Below are 17799 nucleotides of genomic sequence, written 5' to 3' on the forward strand. Positions count from 1 at the left end.
ATGGATACCCCTGTTTGTTATTTCTGCAAAGAGATTGGGAACTCCCTTAAACGGTGTAAGTCGGCCCCTGTTCTGTGTTCGACTTGCAAGTCCACTACTCATTTACCCGAAACTTGCCTGAGATCTCTTACTAAGTCTAAGAAGAAGAAGAGCTCTGCTCAGCTTGATCCCCCGATTCTGCAAGCTGGTTCATCCCAGTCTTCTAAACACTCCAAGCTTGCCCCTGCCATGCCTATTTATGAGCCCAAGAGCTCTGGTGTGCTGAAACTTATGGAGCCAGTTATTCACGCGGACTCGGGAGCTGCTCCTTTGAAAACTTCTGGTGGTGATCTTAGTAGCAAAAACCACTTGCATCCCAACATTCGTCCCCCGTTAACAAGAGCTCAAAGGATAAGGAGATTGCTGCTGAATCAGATATTGAGGTTCGGACATCTCTTCTTCCCATTACAATGATGAAGTTGCAGGTTTCACAGAAGTGTTGTCTAAGCGACAGCAAAGGAAGCTCCGGGACAAGGGTCCCAAAAATCAGGAAGCTTTATATGTGTACAGACATTTTTTTGGTTTAATGTTAGTGGGTTTAACATATCTAGTCATCGTAGAGGATTCAAGAGATGATAAAACCGATTTTTGGTAGCTTTCTTGAGACTCATGTCAAGCAGCCTAAGCAATAAAAGTTTATAAATTCTCTGCTTCTAGGCTGGTCTTTTGAAGACAATTACTTCTTTTCTGATTTGGGTAAGATCTGGGTTCTCTGGCATCCCAGCGTTCAGGTTTCCATTGTCGCCAAGTCTCTCCAAATGGTCACCTATGAGGTTGTCATGCCGGGTTCTCAGAAGCCGATTATTGTTTCTTTTGTTTATGCCTCCAACATGGAAGCTCTTCGTCGCTGCCTGTGGGATGAAATTGTTGCTATGGCCTCTCATCAATCTGTGTTAGGCAAAGCTTGGTTAGTTCTTGGTAATTTTAATCAGGCTCTTCAACCTTCTGATCATTATCTTCCGCAGAGTTTGAATTTTGACCTGTCTATTAGTCTATTCCAGCACTCTCTTGTCCAAGCTTCTCTGTCTGATCTTACTTATCGTGGTAACTCATTTACATGGTGGAACAAGAGAGTGTCGGATCCCATTGCCAAAAAGATTGACAAAATCTTGGTTAATGATGAGTGGCAAAACCAATTCTCCTTATCTTATGGTCTCTTTGGAGAACCTAGCTTCTCTGATCACGCCTCTACTGCTATCATCATCAGTTCTTCTGCAACCAGGAAAAAGAGACCTTTTAAATTTTTTAATCTCCTCCTGCAGAATGAAGCTTTTGTCCCTTATCCGTCAAACATGGTTCTCCACTAACAGTCTGGGTTCTGACATATTTTGGGTTTCTCATAAGCTTAAGACGCTGAAGAAACCTATCAGAGATTTCAGCCGGGAGAATTATTCAAACATCGAGAAAAGAGTTGAGGAAGCTCACAACTATCTCCTTGCTACCCAGCGGCAAGTTCTGGCAAATCCTTTTCCTTATTGGGCTGAGCAAGAGTCAGCCGTGCACAACAAATGGCAAGAGCTGGTACAAGTTGAAGAATCTTTTTTATGCCAGTTTTCTTGCATCACGAGGCTTAAAGATGGTGATAGCAACACCAGATATTTTCACCGTATGGTTCTCTCTCAAAAGGCTTCAAATCACATCCATTTTTTGCTGGATGATTAGGGTAACAAAATTGCTGATCAAGCTGCCATGCTCGAGCATTGTGTTGACTATTTCAAGGGCCTATTGGGGATGAAGTTGAGCCACCTCTGTTCTGGCAGGATGATTTATCTACTCTCCTTAACTTCTCTTGTTCCCAGGAAAACGCCAACCCCCTTGTCTTTGGAGTTCTCTCTTTCGGAAATCAAAGAAGCTTTCTTCAGCCTCCCGCGTAACAAGTGCAGTGGCCCAAATGGTTTTTCAGCGGAATTTTTTACAGGCTGTTGGGATGTTATTGGTGCAGAAGTCTCTGCTGCTGTCAGTGAATTCTTCTCTACCGGTCAGATGCTAAAAAAATGGAACGCCACTGTGCTGGTTCTGATCCCAAAAATACTGAATGCCTCTAAGACTTCGGATTTCAGACCCATCGCGTTGCTCAATACCGTTTACAAGGTTGTTTCTAAGATTTTAGCGGGCAGACTTAAGAAGATTCTCATATCGGTTATCGAAAATGATCAGTCTGCTTTCATGCTAGGTAGACTCCTCTCAGAAAATGTGCTTCTAGCTATGGAGATTGTCTGTGGATCTTTGTAAAGCATTTGACACTCTTAGGTGGGATTCCATTTTGGCATCTCTCAAAGCCATTGGTCTTCCAGAAAGATTTGTTCTTTGGATTTCTCAATGTATTTCTACAGCATCTTTCTCGATCTCTGTCAACGGGATCACAGGGGGTTTCTTCAAGAGCTCCAAGGGGCTGCGACAGAGAGACTCTCTGTCGCCATATCTTTTCGTCCTTGCCATGGAAGTTTTCTCAAGGTTACTGGAATCTCGATTCTTATCCGATTATATCGTCTTTCACCCCAAAACTGATGAGCTTTACATCTCCCATTTGATGTTTGCGGATGATGTCATGATATTCTTTGATGGCAGTTCCAACTCTCTTCATGGCATTACAGAAACTCTTGAAGACTTTGTTGGCTGGTCGGAATTGAAGATGAACTAAGAAAAGACTAATATTTTTCTCTCGGGTCTGAGCCCTTCGGAATCCATTGCTCTCAACAGATTTGGTTTCCGTAATGGCTCTCTCCCCATTCGATATTTAGGCCTACCTCTTATACATCGCAAATTAAGGATCAGTGAATACTACCCCCTTCTGGACAAGATTTCAGGGAGATTAACATCTTGGTCGACTAAGACTTTATCTTATGCGGGCCGAGCTCAGCTCATTGCGTCGGTCATCTTGAGTATTGTCATTTTCTGGATGTCCTCCTTTATGCTCCCAAAAACCTGTATTAGGAAAATTGAGTCTTTTTGTGCTCGATTCCTCTGGTCTGGAAATATCGATCAGGGCAAAGGGGCTAAAGTCGCCTGAAAAATGGTTTGTCTGCCTAAGGATGAAGGAGGTCTGGGCCTCTGGAGTTTTTCTCATTGGAATTCTGCTCACTGCCTGACGCAAATCTGGCTCCTCTTTACGAAAAGGGGCTCCTTATGGGCTTCTTGGCATCACCATCACCATATCAAAGGTCAGGTGTTCTGCGATATTAAAGAATATACATACATATCTCATCAGTGGAAGTCTCTTCTGCGGCTGCATCCTTTAGCAGAAATTTTGTTGGCCCTTTCATCAAGTTGTTGGGAGAGGAGGGACCTTCAGCTCTTCTTATCCCCAAGGATGTAGTCGTAGCTTCTGCCTGCAACACCAATGGCTGGTTTCTCCCATCCCCAAAATCCAATCAAGTGCTTGCAACACCTCCATTCCGCTTCCTTCGTTTTCTTCTGAGGAGGATACTTACAAATGGTTGGTTTTTGGTAAAGTCTATAATGGTTTCTCGGTGTCTCTCACTTGGGAATTTCTTAGACCGCGACAGACAAAAACTTCGTGGCATAAATATATTTGGTTCAAGGGAGCCATCCCGAAACACTCCTTCTTGATGTGGATCGCCCAGTTAGACAGGCTTCCCACTCGTTCCCGTCTTGTCTCTTGGAGAATGCTTGTGTCGTCGCACTGCTGTCTTTGCTCTGTTGCAGATGAACATAGGAACCACCTCCTTTTGAGCTGCACCTACAGTTCGGAAATTTGGACCTTTGTTCAGCGCAGACTTTGTCTTCCACCAAGAATATTTCTTTCTTGGGAGGAACTCCTTTCTTGGATTCGAACATCCTCGGCCTCTGCTCCAACTCTTCTCAGGCGTATCTCTGCCCATGCAGCTATCTATTCTATCTGGAAGCAACACAACAACGTTTTTCATAACCAAGTTTCAATTCCCGCAAACTTGATATGCAGGGAAATTGATAAGCTTATCCGAAAGGACCGAAACATCATCTCAGCTCGAAGACAGAGGAATGGGTTTGGCGACATCATGACCCTCTGGCTTTATTGAGATCTCTTTTAGTCTCTAACTCTCTATTGTTTCCTTGTTTTTTATTTATTTTTTGCCAAGGAAGCAATTAGTATTAGGTAGCTCTTACATATCTTTTGTATCGCCCCCTAAAACATTCATTATTAATGATATTTACAGAATTATCAAAAAAAAAAAAGTTTTGTAAAGCGAATCAAATTTAATCATCAGTCAGTTAAGAATGTGTCCGGACTTCAAAAACAAATACATAATATTTGGTCTTCCACACATATAAAAAAAAAAACAAAGAAAATCAAAAGACAAAACTTAAAAAGAAAAGGAGTTCACATCATATTCGAGATGTAAAAAAAAAAAAATCCCTAAAGAAAGGAACCTAAACATTAACAACTCGCACTTGTGGTTCATTTATAAACTTCCAGTAAGCTCGTGTATCTTCAGATACTTCTTTTAATGCTGGTGCTAGACAGAATGTGTAAAGAGGTGCAATGAAAGCGGCTAAGACCCATAAGGAAGAAGGTAAACCAAACCATAGAGCCAAACGTGGCGAAATAGAATAGAGGAGGGTGAGGAGAATCCCCAAGCCGCCAATGTGACTGATGCGTCCGGTCATGTACAGATCAGACGCTTCGACATTGGTGATTGCAATGGACCAATACACGCAACTCGCTAGGCCGAAGCTGGAATATAGAATCATCACAAAAGAAGTAGATTTTGTGTTGTGTCAAATAGATGATCGCTGTAACGTTAAGGATTATGAGGATGATGCTCATCACAAAGTCGTACTGTAGGTTCTTATTCGACCTGCACTAACCAATTTAAAGTATTTAATGGTAGTCATGATGAGAATCAAATTTCTTTAATTAAGTAATGAAAGAGTAAGAAAATTTGATAGTGTTCTCACAGCCAAGTACGGAGACGGCTTGGAGATTCTTGGACCACACTTGTACTCGTCTTGTCTTCTTCAATAGTCAGTTGGTAATCCATGACGTAGAAGGAAACTCTCTGCAATCAATGTGTACGTAGTTTCTTTGTTAAACCCTAATGGCTCTATATATATATATAACAAGCCTGATTCGTATCTTGAGTCCAACACTAAGCCTAAGTGGGATGGGAAAACGAAAATAGGAAATTAGATTTTGCTTAAAATACAAAAGCTTTTTCCTTGTCGGCAAATGAGACAACCCGTTCTTACCGAGACGGCATAGTCCAGCATTGACTTAAAACACAAATGCTTCTCTACTCCCAAGGATCGAATCCAAACGTCTTACAAAATCAAAGCCAAAATTAACATCATTGCTTTGATAATAACGTTTTCACACTTATATTATCTCACATACGTTTCCACTTAATACATAGATAAATAACTATAAAATAGGTATATGTTGTATTGTAAACGCACACGAGGTTACTTTGGTAAATATATCTAGGTGGAGCTCGGAGATTCTTGTTATATAGAGGCGAGTTCGATATGAATGCTTCGAGGTTGTTTCAGCGAGGTTAGCTTGCGAAGTAAGAGTTAGCAATCACAAGTATTGAGTATTTTTTGTCTCTATTTCATATTACGGATCCCGTAATAAATGAAGTTACAGGGCTATTTATAGTGTTCGAATTAGGTTACATCTCGGTCAGAGTAGCTTGGGCGGCCGGGTAGATAGACCTGACCGACCGTCTATCAGAATGTCCCGCTGGCGAGCTGTTTCATCAACGTCGACGTAGCGAGCTACTCCTTCAACGTCGACGTGGTGAACTGCTCCTTTGATATGGAAGCTCATCTCTTCGAATGACCTCGTTTTGGCTTTGTGAATGGGCTTGTTATTCTTTGAGCTCGTTGGGCTTCTCCAATTTGCTAATGGGTCTGGTTGAAATTACATAAAGAGGGCTGTGCTCAGCCCACCTACAAAAATTGTCCCCCCCAGTCCGTTGATGGAGATGTTACTTCGATATTCAACGCATCGAGTTGGCAAACTTTTCAATCCTCGGGATCTCGATATCGAAGTGGGATCTTCGGTGTCGAGGCTATACTTGGGGAATGAAGAATCGTAAAAGGCAATGGTCGACTTGGGAAGCGAAGAGTCGCGAGAAGCAACGAAGAGTCGCGAGTGGAAGCGCGTGGAATCCGCCACTAAATAAAATACTGGGAAGCGTCTGGATCATGATTACTTTCCTCGGTAACCGCTGCTTTTTCTTCTTTATATATTCTGTTCTCCTTCTCTTCTTCTCATTTCTTCTTCGTTGACAAAAGGTAATCTTGCTCTCCCTTCTCTCTAGAATTCCTTTCTCTCTCTAGAACTCGTCATTTCGTTATTTTATTTCTGTTGCTATTCGATATCGAATAATGTCTTCGGGGGGTCAGCGCATCGAGTCGAGTTTAGAATCTGGCTCTAGATCCGAACAGGAAGTTTCTGGGAGTGCGAGCTCTTCTCCTGAGGTGTCTTCGAGATCTGATAGTCAATCAGATCGAGGAGAGTCTCCATTGCTGGAGTTGGCGGATCGAGTTCGTTCTGATGGGGCATCTCCGCAAGGCGAATCTACGAATCTTCAAATAGTTCCTCTTGTGGAGCGTGATGGCGAGGCTACTAAGCACGCTGATGAAGAGGTTGGTGAAGGGGGCGAGGAGGAGGATGAACAGGGCGAGGAAGAGGAACAAGGCGAGGAAGAAGAACAAGGCGAGGAAGTCAGACCTCGACGAAAAGGTTCCAAGCGCAAGGGAGCCATCAAGAATCGACTAGCTAACATTCCGTCTCAGATGACGGCTCAACGTCTCGAGGAATTTCGGTTACGATACGGTTTTCGAGGTGAGCTGATGGCGCCAGGACCCGAGGATCGACCATGGCGGGCTCCTGAGGGATGGGTTACGCTTTACGAGGCGTGGCTGTTGACCGATTATGTTGATCGGAGATGTATCGCTTTCTCGCAGATTCTTCCTGCGGGGATCCGGTTTATGGTCGCGGCTCTTTTGTTCGGGAGCGAAGTCGGGGTCGATGTCGACTGGCGCTTCTTCGAGGAGATGACTACCGTTCAGAAGAATAATTCGATCCCAGGCACGTATACGATAAAGGCCAGGAAAGATTGTTCCCTGGTTTACCCCGTCAATAGGACGCCGAGCTGGGAGGCATCCTTCTTTTATGCAAAGGTGGATGAGGCGCTGGTAGTTGATACGACCAGAGACTTTAGGAACGAGTGGAGCAGTAGCATCGGTAGATCGCTAATTCGGTCATATCTCGAGTCTTCCCTTTCTTTTACTGATGTTTTCTTTGTTTCTCGCAGAGCGAAACGTCCAGCTCGAAGCTTTCCCGGAGAATTTTCACGTGAATATTCAGAAGATCAGGGCCGTTGGGATACAGCATTGGCCTGATATACATCGTCGAAGAGTCAAGGCAGCCATTACCCGTATCACAAACGGTATGTTCGATGTCATCAGCATTTCCTTTATAATTTACGTTGTCTAACATGTAAATTATTGTTTTGCTCCAGCTAGCTGGAGGAGGGAAAACCTTCTAAGGGAGAGGGCGATTGAGATATCTCCGATTCAAGTGAATGCGCCTAGTCTCGCTGTGCGGATTAGAGCTAGTCGTGGGAGCGGGGGAAATAAAAATCAGCAATCCTCTGCTCAATCAGGTCGCTCGACCCAAACGATGGTACGTCGAGGGGCTGACGAGGTAGAGGCTCAGCGAGGCGGAGATCTTGCCCAGGACCACGCTCAGACGAATGAGCCCGAAGTGGCGGTTCAAGAGGAAAGTCAGCCGGTCGCCGAGGAAGCCGATGAAACTGAGAGGCGCGCTAGGAGGGAGGCGAAGAAGTTGAAAAGAAAAGAGAAGAAGAAAAAGGAAAAGGAAGAGGTCGAGACCGCACGGCTTGCTGAGGAGGCAAGACAAATCGAGGTCAACGAAGCGGCGGCAAAGGAGGGAACGAGGAAGAGATCCTCTGACGAGGTGGGTGTAGGTGGTGATCGCGAGGAGCCTGGTAAGAGGCTGAAGGTCGGTCCCTCTGGCGATGATAAGGTTCCGAGGTCGATTGGAGCTTCAAATTCGAATACCCCGAATCTGGGGCACCCTTCGTCAACAACGCCGACAAATGTGCTGAGCTCTTCGGCTTGATAAGGGGATCGACTTCCGAGGTTCCTGCTAGCGACGACGCGATTTTCAAGGACATGGCGGGCTTCGCCTTTAAGGTATATCGCAATTCTGAGTTCATCTTCGCATATTTATGGGTTTACTCTAATGTGTATATATATATTTTTTTTTATCAGTTCATCGCGAGCTGCAACCGTGCGCGAGGTCGATATCATCGTACGATTCGAGCTGCTGCTACGAAGCTTTGTAACGCTCAGTCCGCTGGACAAAGAGCCGTGGAAGAGCGGGATGCCGCGATTACTCGGCAAAAGTTGGCTGAAGAGAAGTGGCAGGTCGAAAAAAGACGTGCTGTGCAGTTGGAAGAAGGCGTAAAGACGTTGACCGATAAGATCGAGGAGCTGAAGTTGGAGAACCAGGATCTGATCAGCAATCTTCAAACGGTCAACGAGGCGAAGATTCAGGCTGAGAAGTCGGTTGCGTCTGAAGTAGCTCGCGTCAAACGACATGCCGAGGAGAAGATAGAATCCGAGACTACTCGGATTTGGGGGATGCAGAGAACAAGTTCTCGGGTCGCATTGGTCGATTAAGGACTTTCATTGCTGAACAGGAGGCCATTGTGAAGGTGAAGCTAGATCTCGTTCAGGCTCGAGGTACTCTTGAATGCCTCGATATCTTGAAAGACAATGAGATGACCGAGGTCGAGTTAAGGGCCGAGCTTGAGGCGACCGTACGTGACTGCGAGCTGAAACTCGAGGGACTTTGCCTAGCTGATCTTCAGGAAGGTGACTTGCCTCCGCCAATTCCCGAGACTCCGGACGGTGGTTCAGACCACGACGACGCTGAAGATCAAGAGAATCGCGAGGATGGCACTCAGCCTGACCACCACAACGACGCTGAAGACCAAGAGAATCGCGAGGATGGCACTCAGCCTGAAGAATAGATCTCATCATCTTTCTCTTTCTTTGTTATCGCCCCCCCCCCCTTTTTTTTACTTTCTGTTTTTCTTCGTTTGTAAGGACCCGATCTAATCTCATTAATGAATGCTCTTTTTCCGAAGTATCAGCTCGCAATTTGAATCGTGAAAAGATAATAAATACGAGGTATATTTAAGTAAAGCAAAACGACTAATACGAGGTAAAGACTTAGTCATAGTAAAACAGTATTTGCAAAGTAAAACTCAGATTAAGGGAACAATGGGTGCAAGGTGAAACTCGGCTTAAGGGAACAATAGGTGCGAGGTATGAATCGGCTTACCCTGTTTAATTTCATTAATCGTGTCCGAATAGTGAGAATGATCTCGACGTAGTTATTCGGGTGATTTAAGAAAGGATGCGGGACTGGTCCCGACTTATTCTCTTATAATCGTAAGGTTTTTGTTCTTTAGGATTTATTAAGAGCTTGCATTGTAGGGAAATGCGTATTAGGAGATCGAACATCTAGCTAGGATGTCGATGTGAAAGATGTCGATGTGAAAGATGTCGATGTAAAAGATGTCGATGTAAAAGTTCGTAGAAATAAAATTTCATTAATATCTGTACCTCGTGAGAGGTTGCCTACGTACCCAACAAACTGGGATCAAGCCGATCGTAGTTCACATTCGAGATCTAGCTCGACCGAGTATAGCTCGGTGAGCGTCTTTTTTTTTTTTTTTTTTTAATACCGCTTTAAGTTCATCGAGTTCCATGATTGTGGTATCATTTCGCCATCCATCGTCATGAGCTCATAAACGCTAGGTTTTACAACGTTGGTGATTTGGTAGGGGCCTTCCCACTTTGCGCCCAGTTTTTCGGCACGGTATTCTTCGGTATTTTCGAACACCTTGCGAAGGACGAGGTCTCCAGCTTCAAAGTGCCTACCTTTCACTCGTTTGTTGTAGTAACGTGAGATTTGCTGCTGATAGTTTTGCATACGCAACAGAGCGTGATCTCGCTCCTCCTCGAGCATGTAGAGACTATCCTTCATCATTCTTCCGTTCTTTTTACCGTCTTGCGTCAACATCGTTCTGCGTATGGTTGGTAGACCGACCTCAGCGGGAGCTAAGGCTTCCACGCCGTGAGACAACGAGAAAGGAGTTTTGTTCGTCGATCCGGTGTGGTTCGATGTGACCATAGGACTCCGTCTAACTCGTCTGCCCATAAGCCCTTCTTATCCTCGAGTCTCTTTTTGATGCCGTCGAGGATAGTCTTGTTGGTTGCCTCGGTTTATCTGTTTCCTTGTGGGTATCGCGGTGTTGACTTGCTAAGTCGTATTTTCCATTTGGCACAGAAGTCCTCGAATAAATCGGAGATGAACTGGGGGCCATTATCGGTGACGATCTCGTAGGGTAGTCCGTGGCGACAGATTATGTTTTTCCAGACGAAGTTCTTCACGTCGGTTGCTTTGATTTTGGCGTAGGATTCAGCTTCGACCCATTTCGTAAAGTAATCGGTGATGATAAGTATGAATCGTTTCTGTCGGGATCGAGGAAGTGGACCCATGATGTCCATTGCCCATCGCATGAAGGGATAAGGTGGCGAGGAAGCAGCCAGAAGTTCGGCTGGTGCGTGGATCATCGGCGCATGTCGTTGGCATTGGTCGCAGCGAGCTACGAATCGATCACAATCGGTAAGCATTTTCGGCCAAAAATGACTGTGGTTCTTGATTTTTAGAGCGAGAGCTCGACCATTGGAGTGATTTCCACACGCTCCTTCGTGTGTTTCTCGCATGACATCGACTGTCTCCTCGCCGTGCAGACAGTTGAGAAGGGCGCCTGTTGAGCTCCAACGATAGAGGTTGCCGTGTGACTGAACTTATTTGGCGCTTCGAGCTTTTAAACGCCTCGCCGCCCATCGGTCGGGTGGGACTTGGCCATCTGTAATATAGAGCAAGATTTCGATCCTCCAGTCCTCGATAGTTGGCTCTTGTTCAGCAAGCTCGTCGATGACCTCGGGGGGAGGCAATTCGATGGCGTCTAACCTGTTTGCTTCGAGTTCCCGAACTGCACATACTCCTCGAGGTAGGACGATGCTGGGGGAATTGATGCTTTTGACCGGGATAACGCGCCGTTGATGTGATTCGAAAGTCGAAGCGAGAGCGGCCAGTGCGTCTGCCGAAGTGTTGTCACTTCTCGGAATTCTGGTGAGTGAGAAAGATTCGAAGCGATCTGTGAGGCTCTTAATTTAAGATATAAATCCATCCGGTCGTTCCTAGTGTCGTAGTCGCCGCTGTATTGGCTGGCAACGAGCTGGGAGTCGCAGAAAGCTTCGATTTTCTTGACCCCGATTCCTTGGGCTAGACGAAGTCCTGCGAGAAGAGCCTCGTACTATGCTTCATTATTCGAGGCTGGAAATTCGAGTCGGAATGATTGCTCCAGAATTTCTTTTGTCGTGGATTCTAATCGGATGCCAATACCCGCGCCTCGGGACGAGGAGGATCCGTCGACGTATAGAGACCATTTTTCGTCAGGGAGGTCGGTCTGGATTAACTCCGGGGGAAGCTCTACCAGAAAATCCGCGAGGACCTGCGATTTGGCGCTTATTTTATTTCGATACTCAATATCGTATTCCATCAGCTCGACAGCCCACTTTGCCATGCGACCTGACTGGCTTGGGCTGTGTAGTATCGTTCGAAGTGGTTGATTCGTCAAGACGACGACTGAATGAGATTGGAAGTAAGGTCTTAGCTTTCTGGGAGACATGATGACCGCAAGTGCGAGTTTCTCCAAGGTTGGGTATCGTTTTTCTGCATCGTCCAGAGTTTTACTAACGTAGAAAATCGGTTTCTGCTCGCCTCGATCTTCTTTGACTAAAACGCCGCTTACCGCCGAGCTCGACACAGCGATGTAAAGGTAGAGGGTTTCGCCCGTTTCGGGTTTTGCTAAAATTGGTGGGCTAGCGAGGTATCCCTTTAATTGTTGGAAAGCTTCTTCACACTTGCTATCCCATTCGAAGCAATTATTACCTCGGAGGAGCTGATAGAACGGGAGACACTTATCTGTCGAGCGAGAGATGAATCGGTTAAGCACTGCGATCCGGCCGGTAAGATGTTGAACCTCGCGAGTGTTGCGAGGTGAAGGGAGATTGATTAGGGCATCGATCTGCTTCGAGGTTTGCCTCGATTCCTCGTTTAGTGATGATGTAACCGAGGAATTCTCCGGATGTAACTCCGAAGGTACACTTAGTCGGATTGAGCTTCATCTGATATTGGTTCAGAACGGTGAAGCAAGCCTGTAGATGACCGATGTGATCACCGGCGGTAAGTGACTTCACTAGCATATCGTCGATGTAAACCTCCATCGTTCGTCCCAACTGATCGGCAAACATGTGGTTGACCAGTCCTTGGTACGTTGCGCCCGCGTTTTTTAAGCCGAACGGCATTACCTTATAACAGTAGGTCCCTCGGTCAGTGATGAAGGACGTCTTTTCACGATCTTCGGGATGCATTGTGATTTGATTATAGCCGGAGAAGGCGTCCATGAATGACAAGAGCTCGTTCCCTGCCGTTGCCTCGACAATTCGATCTATATGTGGTAAGGGAAAACTATCCTTTGGGCATGCTTTGTTGAGGTCGGTGAAGTCCACGCAGATTCGCCATTTGCCATTTTTCTTTTTGACGACAACTGGGTTTGCTAACCACTCCGGGTATTTGACCTCGACGATCGATCCGGCATTCGACAGATGTTCGACTTCATCATGACAGCTTGGGCTTTCTCTGGACCTAACTTTCTCCTTTTCTGCTTGATTGGCTTAAACGTAGGATCGATGTTGAGCTCGTGACTTGTTATCGCGGGATCGATCCCAGGCATATCACGTACTGACCAGGCGAACGTCGACGCATTTCGGCAAAGATGTCTTACGAGCTCCACCTTGATCTCTTCTTTTAAGTCGGCTCCGATTCCTACGCATCGTTCGGGGTCACTTTCGTCGATGTTTACTTGGACGACGAGTTCTTGCTTGGGTCTTTCCTGAGATGGTAAATCGGCTTGGGTTATGGGTAAAATCGTAAGGCACGCCTTGGATGGGACCATGGATTTGAATCGAAGCTTGTGTTCGGCGGCGAAGCAGAGTCTTGATATCTCTTGAGAGCCTCGAATAGTTTTTACCCCGAACGCGGTTGGGAACTTGAGGCATTGATGATAGGTTGATGGCACCGCCTTCATGGATTGTAGCCATGGTGTTCCCAGAATCACGTTGTAGATGGCAGGTTTGTCGATGATGACAAATTTGACAAGGCGGGTCGTCTTTGCTGCGTAGACCGGGAGTCTGATTGTTCAGAAAAGTAAACCGTATCCCCGTCGAACCCTGGGAGTGGCTTAACCGAAGACTTGAGGTGATGGTTTGCCAGTTCCATTTTGTCAAGCATTTCTTTGAAAATCAGGTCCACTGAGCTTCTTGTGTCGACCAGTATCCGCGATACCTCGCAATCTGCAACCCGCAGCTCGATCACAAGCGGGTCGTTATGTGGCATGTCGACTCCCTCCATGTCGGCCTCGGTGAATGTGATTGCATCGTTTTCTGCAGTCTTGGGGCTTTTGACCTGCCGTTTTTGTGCAAGCATGACTTGGCGGCCGTACTTTTTTATCGACCTAACGGAGTAGTTGCATGTCGATAGGCCTCCCATAATAAAGAACACCTTTTTGCGAGATGTCGGAGGAGTGTCACCTCGAGTTTGATTACCTCGATCTCTCTTTGCGAGGTCGTCGTTGGGTCGTTCGTTTGTTGGGGGAGGGGGTGGAAGCTGCTCGGTGGAGATTGTTGATCGAGCTTCGTTGTTACGCGGCGCGGTATTTTGGGGCTGGTTTGCTAATGCGATCTCTCCCTTGCGATATTTGGCGAGCAAATAAGCTTGTAATTCGCGACACATCGCAGTTGGGTGACCGTACTTGTTGTGATAGTCGCAGAAAGGTCGCGCGATTGGTTTTGATACTGGCGATTCTGTTGCTGTTGAGTGTTAATGTTGTGTGTCGCTCCCCGGCGATTGTCACCTCGATAGTTGTTGTCGAGGTGTTGTCGAGGTTCCTGATAATCTTGTTTTGGGATTTCATTGTGAGGCTGCTGCTTTGGCGTTGCCTTTACTGGCGAGGTGACACGGTGAAGCGCGTCTTCTAGAGTTTGGGGTTTACTGAACTTGAGGCTGTCCCAAAATTTCGTATCGATTCGTAGGGCGTTCCGAAGGGCCGATAGCGATGCTTCGTCGGTCACGGTAATACGAGAAATAATCGCATTGAACCTGCCGATGAAAGATCGAAGGGATTCTTTGTCGCCCTGTTTGATCTGGAAGAGGTCGGCACTGGAAACTGCGCCTTGGACGTACATCATGTATCTCTTGAGAAAAGCTGTCGACAACGCTTGATAGCTGTCGATCGAATTCGCTTTTAACATGGAGAACCAAACGAGGGCCGCACCGCTGAGATTTTCGACAAACAGCTGGCAAAAACCAGCATCTTTCTCCTCGGGGGTGAATCGTGCTCGACCCATTTGGATGCTGAACGCGGTCATAAACTGGCTTGGATCTGAGTTGCCAGTATACGTCGGAAGGTTGAACTTCACTTGAGTTCGTATCGGGAAATCGGTGATTCGGGTTGTAAACGGGGTGCTTTGGCTCTCTTTCAGTACGCGATCGATCTCAGGCGCCGAGCTAGTAGCCTGATGTACTAGCAAGGTCATGGCTCGCAACTTGGTCCTCATTTCGTTCATTTCTTCATCTTGTTGCGAGTTTCTAATTTGAAGTCGACGCGTTTCGTGTTTGGGAGCTCCGATATTCACCTCGTCACAATTCGAGGCTGGATGATTTTCTGTCGTTGGTGGTGCGGGAGAGTCTCCGAATAAGGCGCGCTGTACACGCTGAATTTCTTGTGCTCGTCTCTCCGGGGCTTGAGTCTCTGACGAGTGTAATATGTTGACTTGGTCTTGACAAGAAAGTTGTGCTGCTGCTAGTTCGTTCAGGCGAGCACTTGTCTGATGATTCAACTCTTCCATTCGAGCCATCATCGTCGCAAATAGTGTCGCGACGTCTGCAGGAGCTGGTGTGCTTTGGTTTACATCTGGTGCTTCTGGGCGTAAGGTCGCGTTTTCTACGGGATTCATCGTCGGTGGTTGCCTATTCGAGGTTTCTGGGTTGGTAGCTGGTGATACGTTAAGTCTCTCCTCGGCGGTAGTCGATGTGGGTAGACTGGTCGTCTCGTTGGTTTGAATTCCTGACATTATCGAGCTCTTCTTTGCGTAGAAAGAAATCTCTTAGCCCCACGGCGGGCGCCAATTGTTGTATTGTATCCGCACACGAGGTCACGTTAATAAATATATCTAGGTGGAGCTCGAAGATTCTTGTTATATAGAGGCGAGTTCGATATGAATGCTTCGAGGTTGTTTCAACGAGGTTAGCTTGCGAAGTAAGAGTTAGCAATCACAAGTATTGAGTATTTTTTGTCTCTTTTTAAGATTACGGATCCCGTAATAAATGAAGTTACAGGGCTATTTATAGTGTTCGAATTAGGTTACATCTCGGTCAGAGTAGCTTGGGCGACCGTCTATCGGAATGTCCCGCTGACGAGCTGCATCAACGTCGACGTGGCGAGCTACTCCTTCAACGTCGACGTGGCGAACTGATCCTTTTGATATGGGAAGCTCATCTCATCGAACGACCTCGTTTTGGCTTTGTGAATGGGCTTGTTATTCTTTGAGCTCGTTGGCCTTCTCCAATTTACTAATGGGCCTGGTTGAAATTACAAAAAGAGGGCTGTGCTCAGCCCACCTACAACAGTATACAATCCTCACCAAGTATATATATATCATTTCGCCTAAAGCATAACATATATACTCCCGACTTAACCATAGACTTAGTAATAGAACAAAGTAGCAACGGTATGGGAAAACACGATTTCGTTACTCACCTTAGCCTTAAGGATGAACGGAGATAATAGAGATAAAGATCGGAAACAATCAGAGCAGATAGGAAGTAGAGGTCGTCGACTGTGGTCACGTACGGTAGGGTTACAGCAGTAGCTTGCAGCGTAAGCAATGTCTTAAACTTGACCTAGATGGCTCCTCCTTGCCTCGATGGTGCTGCGGTGGATCGCTGACGGTGGTGGTATGTCCCAGGTGTGGTAAAATGGAAGTCTCTTCCTCCCTTTTCCTTAGACGGCACAGCAACTATGATGCAGCGTATCATCACATTCGAACATTGACCGCCTTGGCTTATGTTCGACTTATTCTACTTATTCGCATATGGGCTTTTAGTTATTAATTAAGGCTTTGGTTTTTATCTCTTTAATTTCCTTTTAACTTTAGTAGGAAGTTTTCCTTTGCATTAGGGTTTTGCATCGTTATTTAAGCTTGCTTTCATTGTAAGGTTAAACTCAGTTTTGATTATTAATTCATAGAACTATTCAGTTCAATTCCCTTGTTATCGATATTCATGAGCTTTATCGATATTCAAGAACCCTCGTCGTACGGCCATTCGTAGAATCAACGGACTTCGAGTTCTTTTAGCTTGACGCTGCGCCAGTTTTGGTATCAGAGCAAGTGACGTTCCTGTTCAGTGCTGTTGTGTTCGATCATGGCACCGAAGAGAAACACCAACTAGCAAGCCGGAGATCGCCGTAACGAAGAACCCCTGAACGAGTGGACTGAGCTATGGAGAACCCTTGTGGCGATGCAGGAAAACTCGATTCAGGAGCTCGCTGAAACTGTTCTCCAGCAACGAGAACAAGAGCGATCAGAGTCGGAGGAAGAATCGTCGGAGGAGGAGAATCCTTTTGCGGAGCTTCAACGCCGCAGAGGACACAGAGATGGCGCTCGCGGTCATAACATCGATGATCGCCGTTGGGAGAACGGGTTTAAGCTCGATATTCCGGAGTTTCACGGCGGCATTCGCGGCGAAGAGCTTCTGGATTGGATAGTTGCTGTGGACGAAATCTTGGAGTTTAAAGAAGTACCTGAGGAGAGACAAGCAGCGTTGGTGGCGACGCGTTTTCGAGGCAAAGCGGCGTCATGGTGGTTGCAAGTCAAAGCTTCTCGGGCTCGTGCGGGCAAAGCAAAGATCACTACTTGGGCAAAGTTGCAGAAGTTGCTTCGCCAGAGTTTCCTGCCCTACAACTTTGACCGAACGATGTTCACGCGTCTTCAAAACCTGCGTCAGGGAATTCGTTCAGTTGATGATTATGCGGAGGAATTTTCTTTGCTTCTAACAAGGAACGAGGTGCATGATAGTGAGAATCAACTTGTATCTCGCTTCATTGGCGGATTGCGTCCTCAAATTCAGAACGCTATGGCTCAGTTTGATCCAATGACAGTGGCGGAAGCGCATAGGAGAGTTGTTGCTTTTGAGACGCAATTCAAGTCAGGATCTTCTGGGTGGAATTCGATGGTTAACCGTGTTCGCTCTGTGGTTCCTTCAGGTTCTGACATCGCGCAGACTAACACCAGCGTTCGTGAAGTGAGCGATAGTGCCTCTGCTCGAGTGCAAGGTGCAATTACAACAGGTGCGGTGGACAGAAAGCTCTGCGTCGTTCCTCGCGACCAAACGCCTTGCGTTGTTTCTCTTGTGGTGAACCGGGTCACAGACAAACGGCTTTCCCTAAGCAGACGCGTCGTGGTCTCTTTACAGAGGAGGTGAAATGGGATGAGTATGATGGTGAAGATGTTGAAGAGCAGGAGGATGAGATACCAGTAGATCGCACTAGTGGCGACACGGGTACTATGTTGATGCTGCGT

At 46.4% G+C, this 17799-nt stretch overlaps 2 protein-coding genes across 2 annotated transcripts; one reads left to right on the forward strand and one right to left on the reverse strand.

Annotated features, from left to right (window-relative positions):
* LOC112082963 lies at window positions 1–2680 on the forward strand. Its single transcript, XM_024150684.1, has 5 exons — window positions 1–422; window positions 764–1334; window positions 1384–1560; window positions 1702–2212; window positions 2373–2680. Exons 1-5 carry the CDS (start codon window positions 1–3, stop codon window positions 2678–2680), a joined length of 1989 nt encoding a protein of 662 aa, XP_024006452.1.
* A 10593-nt stretch (window positions 2681–13273) lies between these two features.
* LOC112082964 lies at window positions 13274–15291 on the reverse strand. The gene is made up of 2 exons (XM_024150685.1): window positions 14073–15291; window positions 13274–14028 (listed from the first exon to the last, which is right to left on the reverse strand). Exons 1-2 carry the CDS (start codon window positions 15289–15291, stop codon window positions 13274–13276), a joined length of 1974 nt encoding a protein of 657 aa, XP_024006453.1.
* Window positions 15292–17799: the final 2508 nt, after the last annotated feature.

This window comes from Eutrema salsugineum, unplaced genomic scaffold (assembly GCF_000478725.1).
Source record: "Eutrema salsugineum unplaced genomic scaffold, Eutsalg1_0 scaffold_7, whole genome shotgun sequence".
Lineage (NCBI taxonomy): Eukaryota > Viridiplantae > Streptophyta > Magnoliopsida > Brassicales > Brassicaceae > Eutrema > Eutrema salsugineum.